Genomic DNA, 26,972 nt, shown 5'->3' on the forward strand with positions numbered 1-26,972 from the left:
CTTTTTTTAGGTGGTGGTGTTTTTCTTCTTCAATAAATCAGTGCTATTGGTCACCCTATTCTTCTGTCTGTCTGTTTTACAAATATTTAGCCAATGAAAGTTCTTAAAAAGCGCTTGTGTAAATCTTGTTCGATCCTCAAACTGTCAGTAAACCTGATAACTCCGCCCCTCTATATGATAACACCACCCCCTCTTTCTGGTAACTCCGCCCCTCTATCTGATAACTCCGCCCCCTCTATCTTGACTGAATGAACTGAAGTCCCACAGCAGCCGCACAGCAGACAGCAGCTGAACGAAGATTGCAAGGGTTAACAAAGATCTTGTTGTTTGAATAAACTAAACACTATGTCTATAAAGGCTCATATTTTATTTATTTGTTGTCTGACTGAGACATGTGGGACCTGAGAGAGAGGTCTAGCATTTGCCATCAAGTCATTGCCAATACATAGTCTACACTGACATAGCCTGTGCATACAGTAGCATTTCATCTTTTATAAAATGAGATTTTGGCCAAATGTATTCTACAACAGGAAAAACTGAGTGCCCATATAGCTACAACAAACTAGTTTGTACCTGTTGATGAAAATGTAATGTGATGCCGCCGGCGCCATTTTAATGATGGACGAAATACACATTTGCACACATTCGCTGGTCAAAAACCCAGTAACTGTATTTGAGTTTGACTTTTGTAAAATGTTAACAATATATTGATAAGTAATACAAAAACATTTAGCCTAATTTGTTTTTACCATAGGAAAATCATAAGCACAGGTGCGCCCCCATGCTGTTTCACACTGGAACTTACACAAAGTGACTGAGTGATCCTCGTCACCTACATATATTTCTAAGAAGTTTCTTTTTTGATTTATGATTGCTGATATACTTAATTTATTAACATTTAATCATGTTATGGTAATAATATTAAATTATGGTTAATTCAAGGTTGTTAATATGCATGTATTTGCTATCTAGCTCATTTTTTAATCTATAGTATTCTGTACTCTCCGCTCATCTTCACATGTATAAATGTAGTAAAACATGTTTTTTTAGGGCTTTAGGGCTAAAGAAGCCCCGAAACCCTGTATATCTATATTATTATTATTATTATGGTTGTTATTAATAGTGAATAAATCTAAAGCTTTTGAGACTATTATTTTGAAGATGTGACCATTTCTTCCTTTTATGTAGGCTTACTAAATAATCTTAATATCAAAATAAATAAATAAAGGGAGGGGGGTGCCCTTTTTCAGTTTCAACACATGCCCCTCATAAGGTCTGTGCACGGCCCTGCTCCTACTGCTCTGCAGTGAGTTTATTGGGCAATGTAACAGATATTCTCGCTGATGAAAGGAGATGAGATTCACATTCTGGGCTGGCCCGCCATCTTAGTCACCACGGGATAATCTTTGTCCAAATATAAAACTTTTTTTTAACTGGAACAAAAAACCTGCCCTGCACAACAGGTCATAAAATACATAATTTTACTCCATAAATACAAATAACTCCAATAAAAATATACAAAACCATAGATAGAGCATACCGTAAATAAACGGTTCCGTTCATCTCAGTTGCATAAAATGTTGTCACTTTTTCTACATTATCTATCTATACACACACACAAACGGGCTTGATTCGGTTGTTCTAAAGGTATGTACAAAAAAGTAACATATTTATTTGTGTATAAGATGTTCTGCTAAAGATGAGTGAGATCTGAGAATGAGACACTGCACATAGACCCTCCCCTTGAAGAAATCAGGACAGAATTTGTTGAAAGTGGAAAAAAGACACGGATTAAAACACCAGGTGTAAACGGGAATGTGTTTCCTTCGTCTGCTTGTGATCCGATCGACCAAAACACATCTTAATACCAGGTGTAAACAGCCTAGAATGAAAAGGCACTCACCTTCAGAGCATCATGAAACACAGGAACTCCAGGATGGTTTGTACACGCATCTGCAAAACATATCAGTCATGAAACTCTAGAGGACGCAGGCTGATGGTCTTTTACATGCAATCTGCAAGAAATCACATCATTACTGCATGGCACAAGCTGATATCTATTAGCAGTAGCGAGTCCATACTTGCTCTGTAACAGTAATAATCAACAGCAGTGTAGCAGATCTAATCCGCCAAGACCACATACATTAACATTACTATATTCAATAACATGCTAAAACTATCCGAGAGTTGCCATGATTGAAATCATTTTACACTTAAAACACTTATAATCACATGTAATATTATTATCCAATCACTTATTTAACATTTGTGAATGATATAATCATTAGTAATGGCAGTAGTGTATTATTTTTACATTACTGTTTTTCTTAAAAATTTTCTTAATATTTTTTTTTCTTAATACATTTTTCTTGAATCAGTGTAGCTGAACCTGAATGAGGGAGCCAAATCCAAGTAAAACAATGTTTCAAGGATTTTCTGTAAAATAGTTCATTTTTTTCAGGAAAGTTAATATATTAATACTAACTTTCCTAAATATATTTAATAAATGTTTTATTATTATTTAATAATAATAATAATAATTCATATAAAATTAGTTTAAAGTTAATGCTTCAAGTAAGTAATGTTTCAGGAAAAAAATAAGGCAAATAAATAAGTTATGTGACATTTTCCTTTACAAATGAATTATCTTTTATACATTAAATAATGTGTAGGTGATGTTTTTTTATAATGTGGGAGCCCTTGATAAGGACAGCACATAATTCATTGAGCTCTAGTATACAGTGCAGTCCAGTTCACAATAACACACTTACATATGCATTATATTCTACAAAGCAAGCCTTATATTTCAATTAACAACACTGCATATTTCTGACTCCGTTGTGTTTCTTACAACACACAAGAAACCAGAGCCATGCATGCTCTCGTTTGGTCATTGAAACGTTTGAGTATGAAGGTAAATAATAGATAGTTCGGTGTACAAATAATAAGTAACACTTTAGATTATGAATAAACTTTAACTAGATTAGTGTAACAAACACTCACCCTCCGGATTGATTTCTGGATCAAATCGCTGCCCGCACTCATATCACTGTTTTTTAGTTGTTGGTTTTAGAAATACTTGATACATCAAGAGGAATATGATAGAAATTAACATTGCAATTAGTAATTAACTGTGTTCAGAGGCAGGAGGGGGAAAAAACAAGTACCCAGTAAAAGAATGTGAAGATTTATTTGGAAACATTAATAGATCATCATATAAAAAATAGATTAATAATAAAAACATATTTGACAGAAATTAATGTTCAGTGAAATTATTTGCATAATCTTTGTCTTCCTCTGCTGGTATAATTAACATCATCTCTTCTGTAGTCAAACTCTTGATAAAACTTATAAAACTTTTCCCAACACTGTCTATATTGATATAAATTGTCTTATATTGTCTATAAATCTATTGTCTAAGGCTTGTTTTCACTTTGCTTTAACCGTTTGCCATGTATTTTAAGTGTTTCACGATCTACATTGTAATCAATATCTAACAAATTTGAAACAATTCAAAACTGCTGTTTTCAGCACTCATTTTCATGAGCCATTACTATAAAACAAGAAACTGGTGTGAAGTCACACACACACGTCAGTGTGTGATCGCTGTGTGTTTCTGTGTCTTCAGTCTCTGTAGCGGCTCTTTATTCACCATCAGCTGATCCTGAGGAAACTGAACTGACGTCTAAACACTGAGAGTCCTACAATAAAACACACAGACAGACACATATGAGTATGAGACATTACTGAGTCACATCACATCACATCATATCACACACAGCCAGAGATATTAGTATATTCATATTACAGCCAGAGATATTAATGAAAAACTGGAATACTGTAGATTAATAAGAGCAAATGATAAACAATTCTCTATTCTTTATCAAACACACACACACACACACACACACCACATTTCCATGCAAACAAATAATCTGTTAGTAATCAGATTGACGGCTCAGACTGAAAAGCCTTCATGTAAACACCTTAATCGAATGAACTCGATCCGAATGAAATCTGGATCGGATTGAGTGTTTTATTCCTTTTCTAATCCGATCGAGAGGACATGTAAACACTTGATCAGATTGAAAACCGAATCTGGAAAGTTCTGTGCGTGTGCAATGACGTAATGCCGTATGATGCGTACGAGCTGTTGTAGTTGTTGAATGAAGTGTCATGAATGACCAACACAATCTCACGGCCTTCAGTCCTTCTTTCAGACTCTCATCCACAGGCTGTTTCGGGTGCAGGTAGGGGTGTTTTTACTGCGGAATGAATATAAGCAGCACGGCTCAACGGGTCATGTGCTCATGGTCTCCTAATTAGGACCTGGCCCGTAATATATAAATATTAAGTCTGCTGTTTAAAACAATCAAAGTAGGAGAATAGTATGTGCAAACAGCAGGGAATATTCGTGCAGTGTGTGCATGTCAAAAACTCAATTCAGATTTGAAGCTTGTGACATAAACACACACATCAACCCGATCATTTTATTTATCGTTCATGTAAATTCTACATTTGGATTCATCAATCGGAATGAATTAATTCCAATTGAAACAAAAGTTGTGCATGTAAACATGGATGAAAATATTCATATAGACCTAGCCTATCATAGATCATATTCACATCACAGAATTAAACTCTTATCAAAAACAGTTTATGGAGACTAAAGTGGAGCTGAATTATTATCTTATATTCTCCAGTTACACACATATGAGACCTGTCACTGAAATTGGATCAATTTAAAGGCTTGAAAGAAAAATATACTTACAGAAGTGTAATGTCTCCAGTTTATAATGTGGATCATCCTTCAGATCAGAGAGCAACTTCACTCCTGATTTTCCTATTTTATTCCCAGACAGACTCAGTTCTCTCAGGTGTTCAGGGTTTGATCTCAGAGCTGAAGTCAGAGCAGCACAACCTTCATCTGTGACGCCACAATTTCTCAACCTGTAGAGAACAATTACACACACTTCACTCTCTCAGTTCAGATCAGATCAGTTTAGCAGTGAATCCATTATTAGAGAGAAAGTTCACACCAAAAGCACAAATGAATATGTTTGATGGATCATTAGATTGAGATACAAAATGTCAAAAAACATTATCACACATCTAAAGTATAATTTAATCAGGAAAATTGCTGTTACTTAGATCTGTATGTAATATGTATGAAGTAATAAAATGGTGTGTGCGTTTGTGTGTGTGATTAAAAAAATTATAAACAATATTTTAGAAAGCGTCAATGCAGAAAGATGAACATAATTAACAGTAAGAATGAATCCAGCATGTTCTTCATTTCTCAGTTCTGACTGTGTTGAGCTCGAGTCTGTTTAAAGTCAAGAGACTGAAATGTTGATTGTGTGTGAAAGTGTGTATTTCAGTGTGACTCTCAGTCCTGCAGTTTCATGTTATTGAGGATCAGCTCATGTGTTCAATCATTTACAGCTCAATAATCTGAACTCACAGCAGCAGAAAGAGGCTGAACACTTCCAATATACTTTACATTGTGATTCATGTGTGAGAGTCAAATATGATCTTACTCTAATTTCTCCAGTTTACAGTGAGGATTCTGTAGTACATCAGACAGCAGATTCACTGAGTTTCCTATTTTATTCTGAGACAGACGCAGTTCTCTCAGGTGTTCAGGGTTTGATCTCAGAGCTGAAGTCAGAGCAGCAAAACCTTCATCTGTGAGATCACAAAAACTCAACCTGTAGAGAACAATGACACACACTTCACTCTCAGTTCAGATCAGATCAGTTTAGCAGTGAATCCATTATTAAAGAGAAAGTTCAAACTTAAAGCACAATTAATATGTTTGATGGATCATTAGATTGAGATCTAAAATGTCACAAAACATGATCATAAAACATCTAAAGTATCATTCAATCAGGAAAAATAATCTCTTATTTGCACTTTTTAAAAATGTCTTTTGCAAAATCTGCTTTAATAAATTAGACTATTCACAACATAGGCTAGTTTTACTGTTAAGCCGACTGCACACTCTGCAATTTTGGCCACAATTTGGCCGTCTGAGACAAATTTTTCAAATCCTAAAAGTTTCCTCTGATCTTAGGCCAAAACCTGAAGCGTTTGATCATTAGTTTGATATTAGGGCTGCACGATCGACCGAAATTAAACCGCACCCGATCTGGTAAAGGTTGCGATAATTTTATGCGCAAGTGAAGTACGGCTCTGTGATCGGTAGTAAATGCTGCTCGATCTGAAAGCCAGAGGGCGTCTCACACACACACGCTAAATATGCCCCACTGCAGAAAAACGATAACACACATCATTCCAGGAAATCCCTATCGGCATCATACTATCTGTAGCTGAATAAACAGAAGATTGAAACGCTTTGATTTATTAATGTTGTCTTTTGTTGGACAAGAGGTTCATAAATGCTTCTTATGTTTGGAAAGATGTTTGATGTGTGTTGCTTTTTCAAATGCATATTAAAAACGACTCAAACTCACAGTGCTTTCAGATGGAGCAGCGTTTACTACTGATCAGAGCCGTACGTCACTGACAAGCTGCACATAAAACATAATCGCAGCCTTTGTGATTTCATAATAGCGATAAGCAAAATCGGTTTAAGCACTGTAAGCCCGACTCAATCAGCCCAACGGAGGCCTCCAATCAGCGGGTGAAGTTCTCTGCGCGTTACTGTCTTTGCTTGTGGCAAAGTAATTTGATTAAATGAAATACATTTTTTCATATGTATTACCTCATTATTTCATCTGACTTAATGAAAAGGTTTTAATGATATCTGTGCATCATTAAATGTGAGTGAATGTTTGACTATTCTTTTTAACTCTTTACTGAAAATAATGTCAGTATTTGTAATAATGTCAGTTAGAATAAAATCAAATGTTTACAATTTATTATGTCAGGTAAATGTACAATGCCAATTTCATAATCAGTTCAAAGATAATAGATACAAAATATCAAATGCTTTGGAATAAAGACAGAAGATGCGAACTTTGACATTAGAAAACACATGATGCTGATAGTCTCGGCCAATCTCAGCATCACGGGTCAATTTGAGCTACAAATCGCCCTGAGCCTCGTTGCAATTAATTATATACCCAGACCAAGACAGAAACTCTTTTCACATGGAAACATTTGCTAACAATGGGAATTTGCATTCAAAGTTTACACCTTTAGAGAGCAGGAGGCCATTTGCCTGGAAGACCCACCCTCCTTTGTGTGCAAGTTATCTCTAAACTCATAAAAACTTTATTACCTTTAGTTTTACTTCTTTGGGAATGAGACCTTTGCACCAGTCGCACTGAGACATTTCAAAAGATGCCAAATGTGTGTAATACTGTATGATAATTATTCAAATTAAACCATATAGATTATTGGGTGAATTTTGGTGATCTCAGCATGAGAGAGAAGGAAAGAGATGAAGATTAGGATGATTCTGAGGTGAGACTTGCATCTCGAATGGTGCACAAGAGTAGGTTCAAATGTTAATTTACAGAAAGGTCCTTTGTCTTCTCAGGGAGTGGTCGCTCCTCAACCAGACTGCCCGGCATTTTCTAATTTCTTAAGTCTTACAGTGCGAATTCATGTTAAATGGAATTAATTTTGCCGCCCTATTTGATATATTCACCAACAGCCGATAATGACCGTTGCGATCAAATTTGACCTCAGACGAGATTCTGACAGTGTGAGAAGATTTGACTCACAGTCCTGCAGTGTGACTTCTCCTACGACAACTGTTGAAAAGGCCAGCTATGCATATATTGAGACATTAGCGCCCCCTTGTGACTTAAGACTCTGATACTCTGATGACTTTTTCCGGTTCAATATTAACCGGAAGCAGTTTGGAGAGCTCGTATAGAGACTTGGCTAGTGTCCTGCTGTTATTGTTGTTGTTGCAGAGTAAGTTCATATACAAGTGAGTGAATTTGTTTATGCTATTCATTATCTTTAAAGAGCTGTAATTGAATGCAAGTTTGGTTGTATTTGCATTAGCTATAATCGCATATGTACGCAACACGCATTGTCTATTGCATCATCCAACTACGGTGCTAGTGAGAGCATACAGAGACATTTATATATTGATATTTATGTATATTCATCATAAACCAGTGTTCAGTAAGTGCAGACTGAGTGGATGCTCAAGGGTCATGGCGTTGAACGTCATGGCGGCAGGCAGGTGCAGCAGGTTTGGTGTGCTGGGGGCATTTCTGCTTTATGCGTTTGTTTCCCAGCCTCATGACCTCATTCAAAAAAAGACTCAAAAAACAGCCTGAGCGCAGATCACAAGGCGACACACTGATCATTATTCTGTGTCTCCTATTATCGGGAGACGTTCATCAATGCTCAGGCCCATCTCCAACAGCGGCGAATCTGACAAAGTGAATGACTTGACACTTTTTCATACACTTAACCACGCTAAAGTTATCTGGGACGCTAAATCGAAACCTAAAGGTCTGCTGGGGGGACATTTAAACGTTAGGAGTATTTCATCTAAAACCGACCAGGTGGAAAAATTGCTTACTGACTCGAACTTGGACTTTACTTTCGGAGACATCTCCTCAGGCAGCCTACTGCTTTCCAGGCTATAGCATATTTAGAAGGGATAGGTCTACTGGAAGAGGTGGTGGATTACTTTTCTATGTTAAAGAGTATTTACAATGCCAACAGATAAATGTGCAAGATAAATTGGATGTAGAGATTGAATGTATTGTTTTAACTATAAATGTGTCACCTCAGATGTCATTCATTTTAGTTGGTATTTTTTATAGACCACCTTCTGCTGATGCTAAATGTTATACATCATTTAAGGAGATTTTAAAATAATTAAATACTCTTGGTAAAGAAGTAATTGTACTAGGGGATTTTAATGTAAATTGGATAGATAAAAACAGTAGGAAAAGGTTAAAGGAAAGAACAGGTCTTTATCATTTTGAACAGCTAATAAATGGACCGACAAGGATAACCAAAACCTCTAAAACACAAATCGACCTGGTATTTCAAATAAATCTGACAGAATAATAAAATCTTTTAATTGTATCACAGGCATGTCAGATCACAATTTAGTTCTTATAGCACGGAAATTAAACAAAAATAGATTTACATTTAGAATAAATAAGAAAGAGGCCTTTTATAAAATACCTAATAAAGATTTGGCACATTTTGACCAAGAGTTGGAGAAGGTAGACTGGAATGTTTTGAACTCTAAATACGAAAGAGGCTCATTTTGTGGGAGTTTTTTTAGATCTAATTAATAATATCAAGGTGAAATTTATTAAAAAGTGTGTTAACTTGTATAAAAAGGCACATTTACCCTGGTTGACAAAAGACATTTGGAAATTGATGAGGAGAGGAGATTATCTAATTAAAAAGGCGTTAAAATCGAACATTGAAAATGATATGCGTCTATTCAAGGATTATCGGAATAAAGTAGTGAAAGAACTAAGGACTTCGAAAGCAAACTTTTTTATTGATTTGATAACACAAGCTAAAGGAAACAATCACTTAGTTTGGAAGCACATTAATACTATTTCTCGAAAAAAAAAATGTCTCAAATGTTATGAAATTAAAATAAACAACGTTCTCTTACGAGAGGTTCTCTCGTATTGCGTAAGTTGCTTACGCATCGGGAAAGTCTTCTTTCTTCGAGATCTGAAGCCAAAAAATTATCCTTAATTTTGTATTCATTGTCAACGCAGTGCGGCAGCCGGCAGACCTAGGCAGGCTGTATAAGCGTGCTCATTGGCTGCTCGGCGGCAACTGCTTAAGCCTATCAGTGAGCACTCTGAAACGTGGCCACCAATGAGGGCGCTTCGCGCCCTCCACACCCTTCTAACCGTCAGAATGGGTGTGGCCAGCGTGTATATAACCAGTGCTCAGAGGCTAAAAAATCTGATTTTCTTGTCTTCAGCGAAGCTCTTCGCATCGCTGGATCTTGAGAGCCGCCGCCGTTGAAACCAGCGACCAGCAAGCCTAGGACAGCGCCTGGAGAAGCCGGCCGCCTTCGCCGCCTTCAGCCTTCCGTGCCTGCTACGCTATCCGGCGTCATATCCTTTTACTGCTGTGTGTTCGCCTACTGCGACACACTTTTCTCTCTATCTAAAAGAGCACGGGGCGTTTTTCTCAAAATGCCCCGTTTTTCCTGCGGCTCGTGCCGCGCTCCGCTCAGCAACGGAGACCGCCACCTCATTTGCGCTCTCTGCCTGGGCCGCGAGCACGCCGCCACCGCACTCTCCACGGGCGGCTGCCCTGAGTGCGAGGAACTTTCAATGTCGACCCTGCGGGCTCGACTTGAAGTTTTCGACCAGGATGTCGCTCCGCCTGTCCCTGCTGGGCCGCGCAAAAAGAATCCGCGCCGGATCCTCTCCCTCGAGCTTCCCTCATCGTCAAAGCTTCGCGCTCTGTCAGTCCCCGTTGCTACGGTTACTGCAGACCCTCATCTCGCAGCCAACGAGCCGGTGAATTCACCCTCTCGCCTGCACACAACCGCCGTTTTCAAGGCGATCCAGAGACATCTCGAAAAGAGCATTATGCCTGGTCACGCGACTCGCGCTGTATGTGTTTCAAATGCAGTAAATGTGCCCACTTATCTGTGTTCACCTCTGCACACAAGCACCATAAACCCCGTGTTTCTCACAGAGCCCGCTCGCATAAAGCTGGCAGAAGCTGCTCGAGCGTTAAAAGTAGGTCACGTGTCCACCCCGCTGTGCCCACACCTACTCACTGCCCGCTCTGTTACACAACCCCTCACGACCGGTCATGTTACGAGTACAGATGCTGTGCACGCGCTCACACATCCTTTCGAATACTTCGCCCCCAACGACGCTTTCAAGCGTCGCGCCCCACACTGTATGTTCCCCGTCCAAAGCCACCGGGACGCTGTGTGTAAAACGGCCAGTTATCGCTGCCTGCGATCCGCCGTATCTAAGCACCGAGAGCGCGCGCGCCGCGCCCGCCCCTCCGTTTCGAGCTCTCGAGCCCGCGATCAGCGGCGATCAGAGCCTGGAGGCCATTCTGCCCCTGGCTGTACACGCGAAAGCGTGGGAAGCTATTCCGGGCGCGTCAGAATGGGTGCTGAGCACAGTAAAACAGGGCTATACTCTGCAGTTCGCTCGCCGCCCTCCGCGCTTTCAAGCGCGTGTCGAGACCAGAGTGAATGGGGAAGTAGCACATCTACTTCGAGCAGAAATAGCCACACTTCTGTGCAAAAGGGCTATAGAACCGGTTTCCCCTTCCATGAGCGAGTCGGGCTTTTACAGCCGTTATTTCCTCGTTCCCAAGAAGGACGGAGCTCTCAGACCGATTTTGGATCTGAGACGTTTGAACAAGGCTCTTATGAAAAGACCGTTCAAAATGCTCACAACCAGACAAATTCTCGCGCAGATTCGCCCGAGGGACTGGTTTATATCTCTCGATCTAAAAGACGCATACTTTCAGATCCAGATAATACCCCGTCACAGGCCATTCTTGAGATTCGCCTTCGACGGTCAGGCATATCAGTACACCGTCCTGCCGTTCGGCCTGTCTCTGGCACCCCGTACGTTTACGAAGTGCATGGACACGGCTCTCGCTCCCCTGAGGGGTCGGGGAATGCGAATTCTGAACTACTTGGACGATTGGCTGATTCTAGCACAGTCAGAGGCCGAACTCATCGCCCACAGAACAGTGCTTCTAAGCCACTTGGACAGCCTGGGGCTTACGGTCAATTGGACCAAGAGCTCGCTAGTGCCCAGTCAATCAACCTCTTTTCTGGGTTTGGATCTGGACTCTGTGGCAATGACGGCCCGCCTGTCGACACAGCGCGCGCGCTGCATTCGACGCCTGGCCGCGTCCTTCCGGCCGGGCAGCACCGCACCTCTCAAAACATTTCAGAGGTTGCTGGGTTGTATGGCCTCAGCTGCAGCAGTGCTTCAGCTGGGTCTCTTGCGGATGCGCCCGCTACAACGCTGGCTGAATGCCCGAGTGCCTCACAGAGCCTGGGCTTCCGGCGGCATCCGAATCAGAGTGACTCAGAGCTGCGTTTCAGCACTGAAGCCCTGGTTAGCGGCCGACTGGTACCAGCGGGGAGTGACAATGGGAGCCATCTCACACCGCAAAGTTATCTCGACAGACGCTTCCACCTCAGGTTGGGGCGCCCTGTTCGAGGGCAAACCGGTTTTTGGCCTGTGGTCAGACCAGGAAAAATGCCTCCACATAAACTGTTTGGAGATGATAGCGGTCGAGAACGCGCTCAAGCGCTTCCTCCCATTCATACAGGATCACCATGTGCTAGTCCGCTTGGACAACATGTCCGTGGTATCCTATGTGAACCGACAGGGCGGTGTCAGATCCAGGAATCTGTGCAAGCTGACAGAACGCCTTCTTGTGTGGGCTTACCGCTCGTTGTGCTCGCTGAGAGCCGCGCACGTGCCGGGCTACTTGAATATCGGTCCAGACAGACTGTCCAGGGACAACATTCCCCCGGGAGAATGGTCCCTGCACCCCCAGACAGTCCAGTTTCTCTGGCGCCTATTAGGCAGAGCGGAAATCGACCTCTTTGCGTCGGAAGACAATGCTCACTGCCCGAGATTCTTCTCGAAAAGCGAGGACGCGCTGTCCCAGACATGGCCCAGCCTCCCGCTGTATGCTTTTCCTCCGATCTCCCTGTTGCCACAGGTCATTTCGAGGATCAGGGAAACGCACCACTCAGTGCTTCTTATAGCCCCGCGCTGGGAGAACCAGACTTGGTACCCAGAGCTAGTGAGGCTGTCGCGCTCATCCCCATGGCCGATCCCGGTGAGAAAGGATCTCCTCTCCCAAGCCGGTGGATCGATCTGGCATCCCCATCCAGAGCGCTGGTCTCTGCATGCATGGGTGATCAACGGATACCCGTTGACCTGCCAGAAGGGGTCGTGAACACGATCACACAATCTAGAGCTCCCTCTACGAGACGGCTCTACGCATCTAAATGGTCAGTGTTTTCTAAATGGTGCGCTACTAAGAGCTTGGATCCACGCGCATGCGGGGTCCCGCGGGTGCTTTCCTTCCTACAAGAGCTGTTGGAAAAGGGCAGGTCCCCTTCCACGCTCAAAGTATATGTGGCGGCTATTGCAGCGTTCGCTGAGACGACGCGCGGCCGGGCAATAGGAAGGAACGAGCTCATTATCCGCTTCCTCAGAGGAGCTAGACGGATGAATCCCCCGCGGCCCCCCTCGGTTCCTATTTGGGATCTGTCCTTGGTCCTGGAGGCCCTGAAGGCTTTTCCCTTTGAACCGCTCGAATCCGTGGATTTAAAGTACTTGTCGCTTAAAACCGTTTTTCTGATAGCCCTGTCTTCAGTTAAACGTGTGGGGGATTTGCACGCGCTATCTGTTAGCCCTGCATGTCTTGAGTTCGGACCGAACGACTCGAAAGTCATTCTCAAACCGAGACACGGTTACATCCCCAAAGCGATTGGAACCCCTTTTAGGGCACAAGTCATTTCCCTTTCGGCTCTGCCAGCATCCGATAATGGGGACAGTGATAACCTCCTATGCCCTGTCCGGGCGCTGAGAGTTTACATCACGCGCTCCGCCGCTTTCAGACGTTCAGAGCAGCTCTTTGTTTCCTTCGGCGGACGCACCAAGGGTCTCGCCGCCTCGAAACAGAGCCTGTCCAGGTGGATAGTGGACGCGATTGCAGCAGCTTATGCCTCCAAACACCTGCAGTGCCCTCTGGGTATCAGAGCCCACTCTACTAGAGGCATGGCCTCTTCGTGGGCCTGGTCCAGCGGAATTTCTATCCACGATATTTGTATGGCGGCGGGCTGGGCCTCCCCATCGACATTCGTGAGGTTTTATAACCTGGAAGTTCCCGCCTTACAGGCAAAATTACTGTCAGTGTAACTGACATATATGCTCTGCCCAGCCTCTCATGTGCAGACTATGTTTTCATGCTGACGATATGTCTGGTGTGGTACTTGGGGTGAAGTGTTTTATACTCAGACCGGCTGGACCGCTCTGTTTCTCATTCCCCTTTACGCGCTGCTTTCCGGTGTTGGCCCGCGCTGCCGGCCGCCCGTATTCCACTCTGTGGCGCGGGGGTCTATTCTCTTCATGAAAGACCGACTATGTCGCTCTTTTCTTACCCTAATAAGTGCTTGTGTACTGTATGGGCTCGCTCTGCCGGCCCTACCATTTTGCACTGTTATACGCTTATAGACCGGCCGCGCCGCTCTATTTATATGTACTGAGTTATGTGCTTGTACTGTGTTGGCCCGTCTCTCCGACCGGCCACCTATTCTAGCATACGTACTGTGTGGGCTCGCTCTGCCGGCCCAACTAATTTGCACTGTTATACGCTTATAGACCGGCCGCGCCGCTCTATTTCTTATATTGTGTGAAGTGCTTTGTACTGTGTTGGCCCGTCTCTCCGACCGGCCACCTATTCCAGCAGAATGTTTTTCCCCGGTCTCCCTGGGATTCATGGGCTGGATGCTCGGCGCACACGGCGTTGACAAAGGGTTCCCGATGCGTAAGCAACTTACGCAATACGAGAGAACCTCTCGTAAGAGAACGTACTCGGTTACCTAATGTAACCTCGGTTCTCTCTAGAAGAGGGAACGAGTATTGCGTAACCTGCCGTGTCGCGCCACGAGCTTTTGCGCTTCTGACTGCGAAAACCAGATTTTTTAGCCTCTGAGCACTGGTTATATACACGCTGGCCACACCCATTCTGACGGTTAGAAGGGTGTGGAGGGCACGAAGCGCCCTCATTGGTGGCCACGTTTCAGAGTGCTCACTGATAGGCTTAAGCAGTTGCCGCCGAGCAGCCAATGAGCACGCTTATACAGCCTGCCTAGGTCTGCCGGCTGCCGCACTGCGTTGACAATGAATACAAAATTAAGGATAATTTTTTGGCTTCAGATCTCGAAGAAAGAAGACTTTCCCGATGCGTAAGCAACTTACGCAATACTCGTTCCCTCTTCTAGAGAGAACCGAGGTTACATTAGGTAACCGAGTACGTTTTAACGCAAGAAGAATCAAAGGTAGCTAGTGCTTTTAATAGTTTTTTCAAAGATTATGTTAATGATTTGGTTGTTGGTTTTGGTAACAGAACAATGGAAATGAAATATGTAGATTCAACTAAACCAGTGTTTCACTTAAGTGAGGTCACGGAGCAAGAAATCCTTAAAATTTTACAAGGACTTCAAAATTCAAAGTCACAGGATGGTTATGGTTTAGATTCGTGTATGATTAAAAGGAATGCTGCCACCCTATGTCGACCTATTACTCAGCTAATCAATCGATCCATTGGAGAAGCGGTCTTCCCCGGCTGTCTAAAAAAGGCAGTGGTTACACCTTTGCATAAGGGAGGAGATAAAGCTGAGCTGGCCAACTACAGACCAGTGAGTATCCTACCTGTAATATCGAAAGTAGTCGAGAAAGTAGTGGCCATGCAACTGATGGATCATTTGAATTATGGAGAGCACCCCCTGAATCCACTTCAGTTCGGTTTTAGAAAACATCATTCGACTGAAACGGAATGATGAAAGTCGGAAACTTTCTCGACTACTTTCGATATTACAGGTAGGATACACTTTGCTATTTTGTTGAACAACTTAAAGCCAGGTTGGATAAAGGGGGGGTGGTGGGTGCCATATTTCTAGACCTGCAAAGAGCTTTCGACACGGTAAACCATAACATCCTGTTATCTAAATTGTCCGCTCACAATATTTCTGAAGAGACATTACGATGGTTTAAATCATATTTAGAGAATAGGAAGCACTGCACAAGAATTAAGAGTACTATGTCTTCTTTTTTGGACTGCTCAGTTGGGGTGCCACAAGGCTCCATTTTGGGCCCTCTCTAGTTCAGTGTATATATAAATGATCTTCCAGCTATTTGTCCTGAAGTTCACGTACAAATGTACGCCGATGACGCAGTGATATACTGTATGTCCATGCGAAATCAAGTTAGAAAGCAGCAGCTGTGCTCCAGGGAGCGATGGAAAAAATCTCAGATTGGATGGTACAATCATGCTTGACATTAAACTTTAGCAAAACAATTAGCATGTTTTTCTCAATAAGGAATACGTCTCACTCTGCGCCGGAAGTTATTGTTAAAGGAACAAGGATTCATGAAGCAGAGTCTGTCAAGTATTTAGGCGTAGTGTTAGACAGGACACTGTCGTTTAAAAAGCATGTTTCTAAATTGATAAAAAATTTAAAATTTAATTTATCGCAGTTCAGATATATTCGCCCTCAAATGAGCACAGATGCAGCCAAGCTTTATATGCATGCGATGATATTTTCTCATTTTACATATTGTATCACAAATTGGTCTCTTTCAACCAACTCTGCGTTACAGCCGCTTCTTAGCTTGTACAAACAGGCACTTAAAATTTTAGATAAAAAACCTGTTTCATACCACTAGTGTAACATTGTGAAGAAATATAAATTAACATTTGAAAATTTCATTTTGTTTTTGAATGTTAGCTTAGTATATAAAATTCTTCATGATTTGGCCCCACAGTCCCTGAGAAACTTAGAACAATGCGAGCCTCCTCCAGAGGGATCCTCAGATTTGCGATCATTAACAAAAAACTGGTAAATTGGGGTATTGTTAAAAATGTAAGAAGGTAATATTCTTATTCTTATTTTATATGAAAAAAAAACTGTAATAATTGTAAATACTGTAAATATGTAATTGCATGTTAGTTGAGGTGATCCTTTTGTAGGTGCTGTATCTGTATTTTACATTGTGAATGAACTCATCAGTAAGAATGCTCATTGCCCACTGTATAAACCTGCTGTCACTTTGCCTCTGCCCAGGGACTACAGATGAAAATTAGCCTGTAGCTATCTCTGGTCTGTGCAACACATTTGTTGTGCAATGTCCCTGTCAAATAAATAAATAAATAAATAAATAAATAATATTGTAATTATGAGTCCCTTTGAGTCAATTTGGGTATGTGTGTGTTCTTATTTACTGTGAAAGGGAGATTGTTCACATTATTTTAACCATATGTATCGATTCCCATGAGCTCACATGTCAGAGAACGTGATGCCATTTTTCATGAGTGGTAATCTAGTCCCTACATGTCTGAATAGTTTACTATGTGTATAATTATGTACATAATGTACGTATAATTGACAGATTGAGTTAATTCTTGTTATTACTGTTCATTACTAATTTAGTATTATTACTTTCTGTACTACAATTGTTCACTCAACCCAATTCTACAACTGTAAATGCCTCTACAAGCCTCAATCCATTAAAGTGTACTTCATCTCTGACCGGACGACTTATGTCTGCTCAATATCCACCAGCACTACACTAGTCTACTCCACAAATGGTCCTTTGAGCCGGATGCAGGAGCTGTCATAAGATTGATGCATCAGAGTGATCCAGATCCTAGACTTGACCTTCCTGAGCCCATCGTCAGTTACTTAGTTACCTGTCAGACTTTGAGCTCACTGATCATCAACAGAGGCTACAGTCAACAAGACAGAGAGTAGATTCTTCCCCTGAGATGAGTGATGATTCAGAAACACGAGGAGCAGCAGCACCCAAACTCACCGCCACCTCCCCTGAGTATAGAGCAAGTGGCAGCCTCTGATAGAGTGGAGTCCCAGTAGAGAGAACGAACAACAGCGAGCACATGCAGAATTGGTTCAAAGTTAGAGTGGAATTTTTTTTGTCATTTTCCACAAATTTTGTATGCATGCAAATTGTATAATATCCAAGGAAAACATTTCTAGTAATTGTGCAGTTAATTCTCATACTGTATTTTCAGAAAGTTTTGGAATATATCTTCTCCCCAAATGTGTCACTAATAAAAAACAATTTAATAAATAATTTTATGAAAAGGTTTATGTTGACCTATTAAGATTAATATTTTAATCATATATATATATATATATATATATATATATATATATATATAGAGAGAGAGAGAGAGAGAGAGAGAGAGAGAGAGAGAGAGAGAGAGAGAGAGAGAGAGAGAGAGAGTAAGTGAGATGTCCAATGTAAATTGTGATAATCATAATGAATTTCAAGGGAATAATCGACAATTATGATTTTTGTCACAATCATGCAGCCCTAACTCACAGCAGCAGAAAGAGGCTGAACACTTCAAATATACTTTACATTGTGATTCATGTGTGAGAGTCAAATATGATCTTACCACAGTTTCTCCAGTTTACAGTGAGGATTCTGTAGTACATCAGACAGCAGATTCACTGATTTTCCTATTTTATTCCATGACAGACTCAGTTCTCTCAGGTGTTCAGGGTTTGATCTCAGAGCTGAAGTCAGAGCAGCAAAACCTTCATCTGTGACGCCACAATTACCCAACCTGTAGAGAACAATGACACACACTTCACTCTCAGTTCAGATCAGATCAGTTTAGCAGTGAATCCATTATTAAAGAGAAAGTTCAAACTTAAAGCACAAATTAATATGTTTGATGGATCATTAGATTGAGATCTAAAATGTGACAAAACATGATCATAAAACATCTAAAGTATCAATCAATCAGGAAAAATAATCTCTTATTTGCACTATAATAAAATTCAGTCTTGTGTTCAGTCTGCTTTAATACATGACACTATTCACAACAGGTTAGTTTTACTGTTACTTAGATCTGTACTATGTAATATGCATGGAGTGTCAATTAGTGTGTGTGTGTGTGTGTGTGTGTGTGTGTGTGTGTGTGTGTTTTCATTTCACAAAATTAAAAACAATCCTTTAGAAAGTGTCAATGCAGAAATATGAACAATTAACAGTAAGAATGAATCCAGCATGTTCTTCATTTCTCAGTTCTGACTGTGTTGAGCTCGAGTCTGTTTAAAGTCAAGAGACTGAAATGTTGATTGTGTGTGTGAAAGTGTGTATTTCAGTGTGACTCTCAGTCCTGCAGTTTCATGTTATTGAGGATCAGCTCATGTGTTCAATCATTTACAGCTCAATAATCTGAACTCACAGCAGCAGAAAGAGGCTGAACACTTCAAATATACTTTACATTGTGATTCATGTGTGAGAGTCAAATATGATCTTACCCCAGTCTCTCCAGTTTACAGTGAGGATTCTGTAGTACATCAGACAGCAGATTCACTGATTTTCCTATTTTACTCCATGACAGATTCAGTTCTCTCAGGTGTTCAGGGTTTGATCTCAGAGCTGAAGTCAGAGCAGCAAAACCTTCATCTGTGAGATTACAATGATTCAACCTGTAGAAACAATGACACACACTTCACTCTCTCAGTTCAGATCAGATCAGTTTAGCAGTGAATCCATTATAAAAGAGAAAGTTCAAACTTAAGGCACAAATTAATATGTTTGATGGATAATAAGATTGTGATATAAAATGTCACAAAACATGATCATAAAACATCTAAAGCAGGGATGGGCAACTTCGGTCCTGGAGGGCCACTGTCCTACAGAGTTTAGCTTCAACCCTAATCAAACACACCTGAACAAGCTAATCAAGGTCCTCAGGATTACTAGAAAATTACAGGCAGGTGATTTTTTTCAGGGTTGAAGCTAAACTCTGTAGGACAGTGGCCCTCCAGGACCGAAGTTGCCCATCCCTGATCTAAAGTATCAATCAAGAAAAATAATCTCTTATTTGCACTATATTAAAATTCAGTCTTGTGCAAAATCTGCTTTAATAAATTACACGATTCACAACAGGCTAGTTTTACGGTTACTTACTAGATCTGTACTATGTATGGAGTGTCAATTAGTGTGTGTGTGTGTGTGTGTTTTCATTTTACAAAAATTAGAAAGTGTCAATGCAGAAAGATGAACATAATTGACAGTACGAATGAATCGTCTCAGGTTACGACTAAGAACAGGGAACGAGACATTGCGTCAAAGCGCTAGGGGAAAGCCTCAGCATGACTGATGACTGAAACACTGTATAACCACGAAAATCGTATTGGCCGGCGTCAGCCATGACGTCATGCTCTAGCACGACCAGGAAGTATAAAACGGCGTCTAGAGAACATGTCATCCATTTCTTTGTCTGAAGGGACTGTACAAGCAGACCGGAGGCATGGCAACGAGGTGTCTCGTTCCCTGTTCTCAGGGAACATAGGTTAAAGTCGTAACCTGAGACATTCCCTTTCGAAAGGGAACTCGCACTGCGTCAAAGCGCTGGGGGAACGATCTACCCACGCTGCCACGCTGAGGGGATGCTTTAGCAACTATGGCTGCTACAAGCACAAACACATTAACTCAAAGTTAAAGCCCCTTACTGCTTACACGTCAGGCTAACAGTAGCACTACTCCCTACGGCCACTGCCCGAGCTCCAAGCTAAGCGAGGGGGTAACTCCGTGAATCACACAAAGGGCTTGCCAGCTCAAGGGCATGGGTACCACAGCCTGACTTTCAGAGGGGGGTTCCTTTAAGGGAGTATGGCCCAGAGACTATGGGCCCTAGCCTGCTACTTTCGGGGGGACAGAGTCAACCCCCATACCAGGGAGGCTATCATGCTTAATGCTGAAGCCAACAACCTGCATAGTAGTGCTATGGGAAGCGGAGGCCTCAGCAGGATGACTCAAGAGCAGAGGAGGCCTGCCCACTTACACCAATGTGGCTCTTCCAGAACTTTATCTCAAAATGTGAAAAGTTCATAGTGCAGAGCTCAGACAAAGGGCCTAAAACCAACTCTCTGTTATCGAGAGGGCCCTTTTCTGTATGAAAAGCATGGAGGCCTCAGCAGGACGACTCTCAAAGGACAGGAGGCCTGACACATGCTAGAATACAGCTAGTCTTGCCTGGAGGCCTCAGCAGGATAACTCTATTAGGAAGAGGGGCCTGCCAGACTTACACCGGCATCGAGTTTCTCAGAACATCAACCCAGAGCTCAGGGAACGACGGGTCTAATAACTACTCAAGACATGAGGATGAACCCTTTCCACGCTCTACCAAGCCGCATATATGGAGACCTCAGCAGGATGACTCTCGAAGGAGAAGAGGCCTGACAAATGTAGCTAACAAGCTGTATATATGGAGGCCTCAGCAGGATGACTCTCGGAGGAGAAGAGGCCTGACACATGTAGCTAACAAGCTGTAAACATGGAGGCCTCAGCAGAATGACTCTCCTAAGGGAGAGGAGGCCTACCATACCCTTTAAGAATCAGCCAAGCTCTAGCTATGCATAACACAGAACTGAGGAAGCGAAGGGCCTACAATATAACTCTCTGAATTAAGAGAGAGGCCTCTTCTCGATGCAGAGACCAGGGGTCTCATTTATAAAACTGTGCGTAAGAACCTTACTAAAAGTGTACGTGCGCCCGAAAGCCAAAAATGGCATACGCAAAAAAATATTCAGATTTATAAAACCGTTCGTACGCCAGAACCTGCGCAGAATTCACTTTATAAATCCCAGTCAGCGGAAGATTGTGCGCACATGCGTCTCCTCCCCGAAATAACCATATATAGAGCTTACAACGCCTAGTTTTACTATGCATATCCTCATCTGCATATTATTTGCATATAATTATTCATCCACGTGATAACGTTTAACGGTACAAGACACATTACATTAATAAAAATCAAGTAGTTGCCTATCCTTGTCTTGTTTTTGAATACATAAATCAAATAGTGTAAAATACATTTCAGAGAAAGTTTTTTCTCAATCTTTTCCACTGGCCGAATTGTATTTTTAATTGATTTCTATTTTTAATGGAAACGGATAGACCTTGGGCATTATTTGCATGAAACTATTTTCTCAGACAATCTGGTATTATCATGATAAGCAATTATCTATGTGGTTAAAACATTAAAACACAGCACGCCACAGCAAAAGTGTTCAAAAGCATCGCATCCACAACAAATATTTCTATTGATTGAATATAAAAAATCTTGTAACTTCTCAGTAATGATTTCATGTTTAAGTGTTTAACTCCATAATTTGAATGGCATATTTAATCTAAATGTTTATATCAGAAGTAAAACATAATTTAAATCATTATTTTATTTATTTAAACTGCGTCAGTTTCACTAAACGGCCCAACGCGCTCGCTGGCGCGGACATTTAAGAAGGGATGGATATTTGCTTCAAGTGACAGGCTTGGTGAGTGAAATTATATTTGTATTATCTTTCTGTAGATGTTTAATTTTCTTTAGATTTTCTGTCTAAAAGTGACCAAAAAGACACTCAACTCCAGCTCACCATAGGTGTCGCCAAACTGCTCCATCTCCAAAACGTTCGTACGCATGGGTCAGAGTTTGCGTGCAGGTGCGCAAATTTTCCCGTCAAGTTTGTTTTTATAAATCACAACTTATGCGTCGGAAGTGGCGTACGCCTCTTTCAGGGCCTGTTTTGTGCGTACGCAACGGTTATAAATGAGGCCCCAGATCTATCTGCTCGGAACTCTGGAGGGTGGAGGCTTCAGCATGACAACTCTAAGAATGAGAGGAAGCCTACGACATCCTTATGTGCATTTCCAGAAATATGGCCGCTGGAGACGTACTCAGCATGACGACCCTAAACTTAAGGGGAGTACCAGAGTCTGCATTTGGGGCGGCCTGGCCGTATAAGAGAGACTAACACTGGGAGCATGTCACCCTAACACACCTGCCTACTGGGAGTATAGAGGTCCAAGCTTTGTGAGGGCCTGCTACAACTCAACCAGAGGTGAAGTCCTCTGCATAATGACCCAGAGGAACCAGGGGAGTACTAGGCTTACTCGGCGGCTATCTGAGAGATGGAGCACTCTAACGAAATACCCTTGCTAACTAGGGGAGTACTACGTCATCCTAAGAGGGGTGATTTTACCACTGTCTCAAATTTAGAGACATATACTGCCTCACAGGGCTATGGGGAGCAGGAGCCTTAAGAAAAAGACTCTAAGAAGAGGAGGCCTGCCATACTCGCACCCAAGTGGTCTTAAACTAGTTTTCCTACTTGTGAGAAACAACTATGTTAGAAAAAGAAACCCCATTAAAGGGGACCTATTATGCAAAATTCACTTTTGTATGGTGTTTGGACATACTGTAAATGTGTGTTGGCAGTGTGTGTACACAACCACCCTACAGTGATAAAAATCCACTCACTCCTTTTTTTTTAAATCCCCATAAATCATAAGCAGTCTCTCCAAACGACCTGTTTTCATAATGTGGCTTTAGTGACATCACTAAAGCCACAGGCCCCGCCCACGAGTGTTGACTGACACGGCCGTTATAACTTAGACCCGCCCTGATCGAGTTCACTGTGAGTTGTACACATCAGCCATTGCTGCAGCAATGCACTCACGAGAAGCGTCGAAGCATCTCCCAAGCGTTGAAGGTGTTGTAGCTGGATGTATTCATTCACATAGCTCTCTCTATTTACTCTTGAAATCTGCCAGCCACTGAAGACGAGGTGGATTCATTTTGTTTTCAAAGAAAATGCTCCCTCAACTCTACAGAAATTTATGTAAGTTACTTATGCACTTCTTATACTGTTTACTCCGCTCTAACAGTGATTTTCTGAAGAAAAACTGATGCTTCATCTTTTGTGTGACATACAGTAAACTTTATTAAACTCATCAGTATATTTTGTGTCATCATTCAGACAATTCAGATCGTCAGACGGAGTCCTACAGCAAGCTTGCATTAATAGTGTATACAAGCAATGCCAAATAGGTTATAATCGTAATTAAACTAAACTATACCTGTTCCAACTCCATACAGCATATATTCTCTGACTCTGTAGGCATTTTTATGGTCGAAATGAACTCCATTACTGTGACTGTCTGTTTTATTATTATCATCTTCCCTGTTCTGGCTCTGATCGCGGCTGCTAAGGCTCCGCCCCCTGTGCCGTGAACCAGCAGCTCATTAGCATTAAAGGAGAAGCACTAAAACAGTGTGTTTTTCACAGACCCAAAAAATGATGATTTAAACGTGCTGTAAATAAAATTCTGTTGGGTATTTTGAGCTAAAACTTCACATACACACTCTGGGGACATCAGAGACTTATTTTACATCTTGTGAAAAGGGGCATAATAGGTCCCCTTTAAGATTTATAGACACTCTGTCGAGCTCTAGAGAGCGGAGGCCTCAGCAGATAACTCTCTGGAGTGAGAAGAAAGCCTAACCACGCCTCTGAGCCCACAAGGAGGGAACCATCTACCTGTGCTCATCACTACTGCAATACTAGCCGACTTCACATCTGGGCTACCAGAAACTCAGTGAACAAGAAGTGACAGAGGCCCTGTAACAAACTCACCACACTGTAAGGGAAACCCATCCTATCCAGGAGGGGAACAGAGGCCGAATAACCCAGTAAATAAAACATATAAACATAAAAACATATATTATTCAACTCTTTTTTTTTTTTTGGGGGGGGAACAGTCTGTCTACGTTTGTTTTAACTGGAGGAGGCACCTAGTGCCAACTGCTCTGCTAACAGCACTGTGGGGCTACAGGGGATGTTCTCAGTATGATTGGTTGATCTTTGGTTGGTCACACAACAAAGGCCTGAGGCAGACCGTCAGAATAGATTATCATCATCGGTCCAGCTCGTTGGGCCTGATGTTATGGACGAAGGGGGGAAGAGGAAAAGGAGGGTGTGCACAGGGAAGGAGGCGATTACCTCTCTCTGCTTGTGTCAGGACGTTCACGTCTGGCCTGAGCTACTTCCCTGACACCCTGCTTCTTCCTTCTGGACTCGTGTCGCCTCCTTGACCTACTCCTGCCAGGAGTAGGGGAACGAGTGGCGACTGAGTCCTGCTGGCCCTGTCTACAATCCTCGGAATGAGGCTGTCTGGGTGTGGCCCTGGACCGGCACGGTATACAAGATCTATATGCCGCTGAGCGAGCCTTCGCCTCTCTGAACCTTCTGACCACCGCCTCAACGGAGGTCCCGAAAAGTTCAGAGGGCGAAACTGGGGCATCGAGGAGAAAAGTCTTTTCTTTCTCCCCGATGCCTGCCAAGTTCACCCACAGATGCCTCTGCGTGGCCATGGCCGCCAACGATCGTCCGATCGCGGCAGCCATCTGTTTGGTGGCCCGGAGAGCCAGGTCTGTGGTGCGGCGCAACTCAGCCACCGCGTTAAACCCTGACCCTGGTCCAGGTCCCTCAGCAGGTCAGCCTGGTACGCCTGCAACACAGCCATTGTATGCAGCGCAGCATCAGCCTGACCTGCCGCCGCGTATGCCCTGCCATTTAGACGAGATGTAGTCTGAAGTGGTCTGGATGGCAGGGTTGGAGCTCTTAGTGTCGATGTCTCCCCTTGTGAGAGATAGCTCGCAAATGTCTCCTCAATGGGAGGCATCGACACATCCCGTGCTCTTGCATTCCCTCCACATTCGAATAGTTGGAATGTTGGAAGCGGTGAATGCGAGAAGAGTACGGGTTCTTCCATGCCTTCACGACCCCTGCATGGAGGTCGGGAAGGAATGGAAGGCTCACCGGTGATGGTGGGGTGTTGCCAGAGAGAAAGCGCTCATCAAGCCTTCTGCAAGCAGCTTCCCCTCTGACGGGCTGCCATGGCAACTCAAGCCTGGCGGTGGTGCGCTCCATCACCTCCACCAACTCAATTTCAGTATCTTCACCTGCTTCAACCCCATCCTGCTCATCCAGGCTCGAAGCCAATAGAGCATTGGCTGTTGGACCAGAGAATGCTTCAGAGAGTGCATCCCCGCCCAACAGCACGTTCTCGTCAACCTCTGATGAGTTTGAGAGCTTCATTCCTCTCTCAAACTCATTGGCGAGCTCCCTCTGAGATCCCCACGATCTGAGTCTCCTCTCGGCCTCGGCACAAGCGGGACCCGAACCGCGGGGCAGATGACTGTCCCTCTTCCCTCAAGAAAAAGGACAGACGAGAACGGAGCGTTCTCAATGAGAAATGATCACAGTCCGCGCAACTCTGTCACCTCAAGAACAGAGCGTGCGTGCTCTTCACCCAGACAAAGCACGCAAAGGTTGTGAGTGTCACCAGCTGTGAGAAACCTCTCACACGGATCTGCACACTTCCTAAAGCACTTGTTTACCATAGTTTCGTTTTACTCACAGTGTCAGTGAAACAGTCCCTGAAGACGAAAAAGAGGATGACATGTTCTCTAGGAGCTAGAGCATGACGTGATGGCTGACGCCGGCCAATATGATTGTCATGGTTATACAGTGTTTCAGTCATCAGTCACGCTGAGGTGTTCCCCTAGCGCTTTGATGCCGTATGAGTTCCCTTTCGAAAGGGAACCAGCATGTTCTTCATTTCTCAGTTCTGACTGTGTTGAGCTCGAGTCTGTTTAAAGTCAAGAGACTGAAATGTTGATTGTGTGTGAAAGTGTGTATTTCAGTGTAACTCTCAGTCCTGCAGTTTCATGTTATTGAGGATCAGCTCATATGTTCAATAATTTACAGCTCAATAATCTGAACTCACAGCAGCAGAAAGAGGCTGAACACTTCAAATATACTTTACATTGTGATTCATGTGTGAGAGTCAAATATGATCTTACTCTAATTTCTCCAGTTTACAGTGAGGATTCTGTAGTACATCAGACAGCAGATTCACTGATTTTCCTATTTTATTCCCAGACAGATTCAGTTCTCTCAGGTGTTCAGGGTTTGATCTCAGAGCTGAAGTCAGAGCAGCAAAACCTTCATCTGTGAGATCACAACTACTCAACCTGTAGAGAACAATGACACACACTTCACTCTCTCAGTTCAGATCAGATCAGTTTAGCAGTGAATCCATTATTAAAGAGAAAGTTCAAACTTAAAAGCACAAATTAATGTTTGATGGATCATTAGATTGAGATCTAAATTGTCACAAAACATGATCAAACGACATCTAAAATATCATTCAATCAGGAAAAATAATCTCTTATTTGCACTATATTAAAGCTGCAGTCGGCAAGTCTGGCAGATTGAGTAGACTTAGCCAAAATGTTGAATGTTTACAACTCTCATGCCCCTCCCCCACTACCAGCGAGCACCCTCCCATCGAGGTCATGCTCGTCAGTGCGTGTGTACCTGATTTTCTGTGAACGCGTCTGTCTCTTCAGCATCGATCAACACCATGGACTCG

The 26,972-nt window shown here is 42.6% G+C and overlaps 2 protein-coding genes across 2 annotated transcripts in view; one reads left to right on the forward strand and one right to left on the reverse strand.

Moving 5' to 3' along the window:
* LOC311090821 (NACHT, LRR and PYD domains-containing protein 3-like) overlaps positions 1-26,972 on the forward strand; it is a 430,276-nt gene that overhangs the window by 311,784 nt on the left and 91,520 nt on the right. The gene's annotated exons all lie outside the window — the stretch shown is intronic.
* LOC311090819 (NACHT, LRR and PYD domains-containing protein 3-like) overlaps positions 2,976-26,972 on the reverse strand; it is a 34,370-nt gene continuing 10,373 nt past the window's right edge. The window contains exons 9-14 of the mRNA XM_084126366.1: positions 26,401-26,571; positions 19,007-19,177; positions 18,133-18,303; positions 5,541-5,711; positions 4,772-4,950; positions 2,976-3,701 (exon numbers count right to left, since the gene is read on the reverse strand). Coding sequence (XP_083982492.1) covers positions 3,700-3,701; positions 4,772-4,950; positions 5,541-5,711; positions 18,133-18,303; positions 19,007-19,177; positions 26,401-26,571 — 865 coding nt within the window. The 3' untranslated portion in view covers positions 2,976-3,699. The remainder of the gene's footprint in view (positions 3,702-4,771; positions 4,951-5,540; positions 5,712-18,132; positions 18,304-19,006; positions 19,178-26,400; positions 26,572-26,972) is intronic.

The sequence above is a fragment of the Abramis brama genome (genome assembly GCF_963993115.1).
Source record: "Abramis brama genome assembly, chromosome: 10".
In the NCBI taxonomy this organism is placed as follows: Eukaryota; Metazoa; Chordata; class Actinopteri; order Cypriniformes; family Leuciscidae; genus Abramis; species Abramis brama.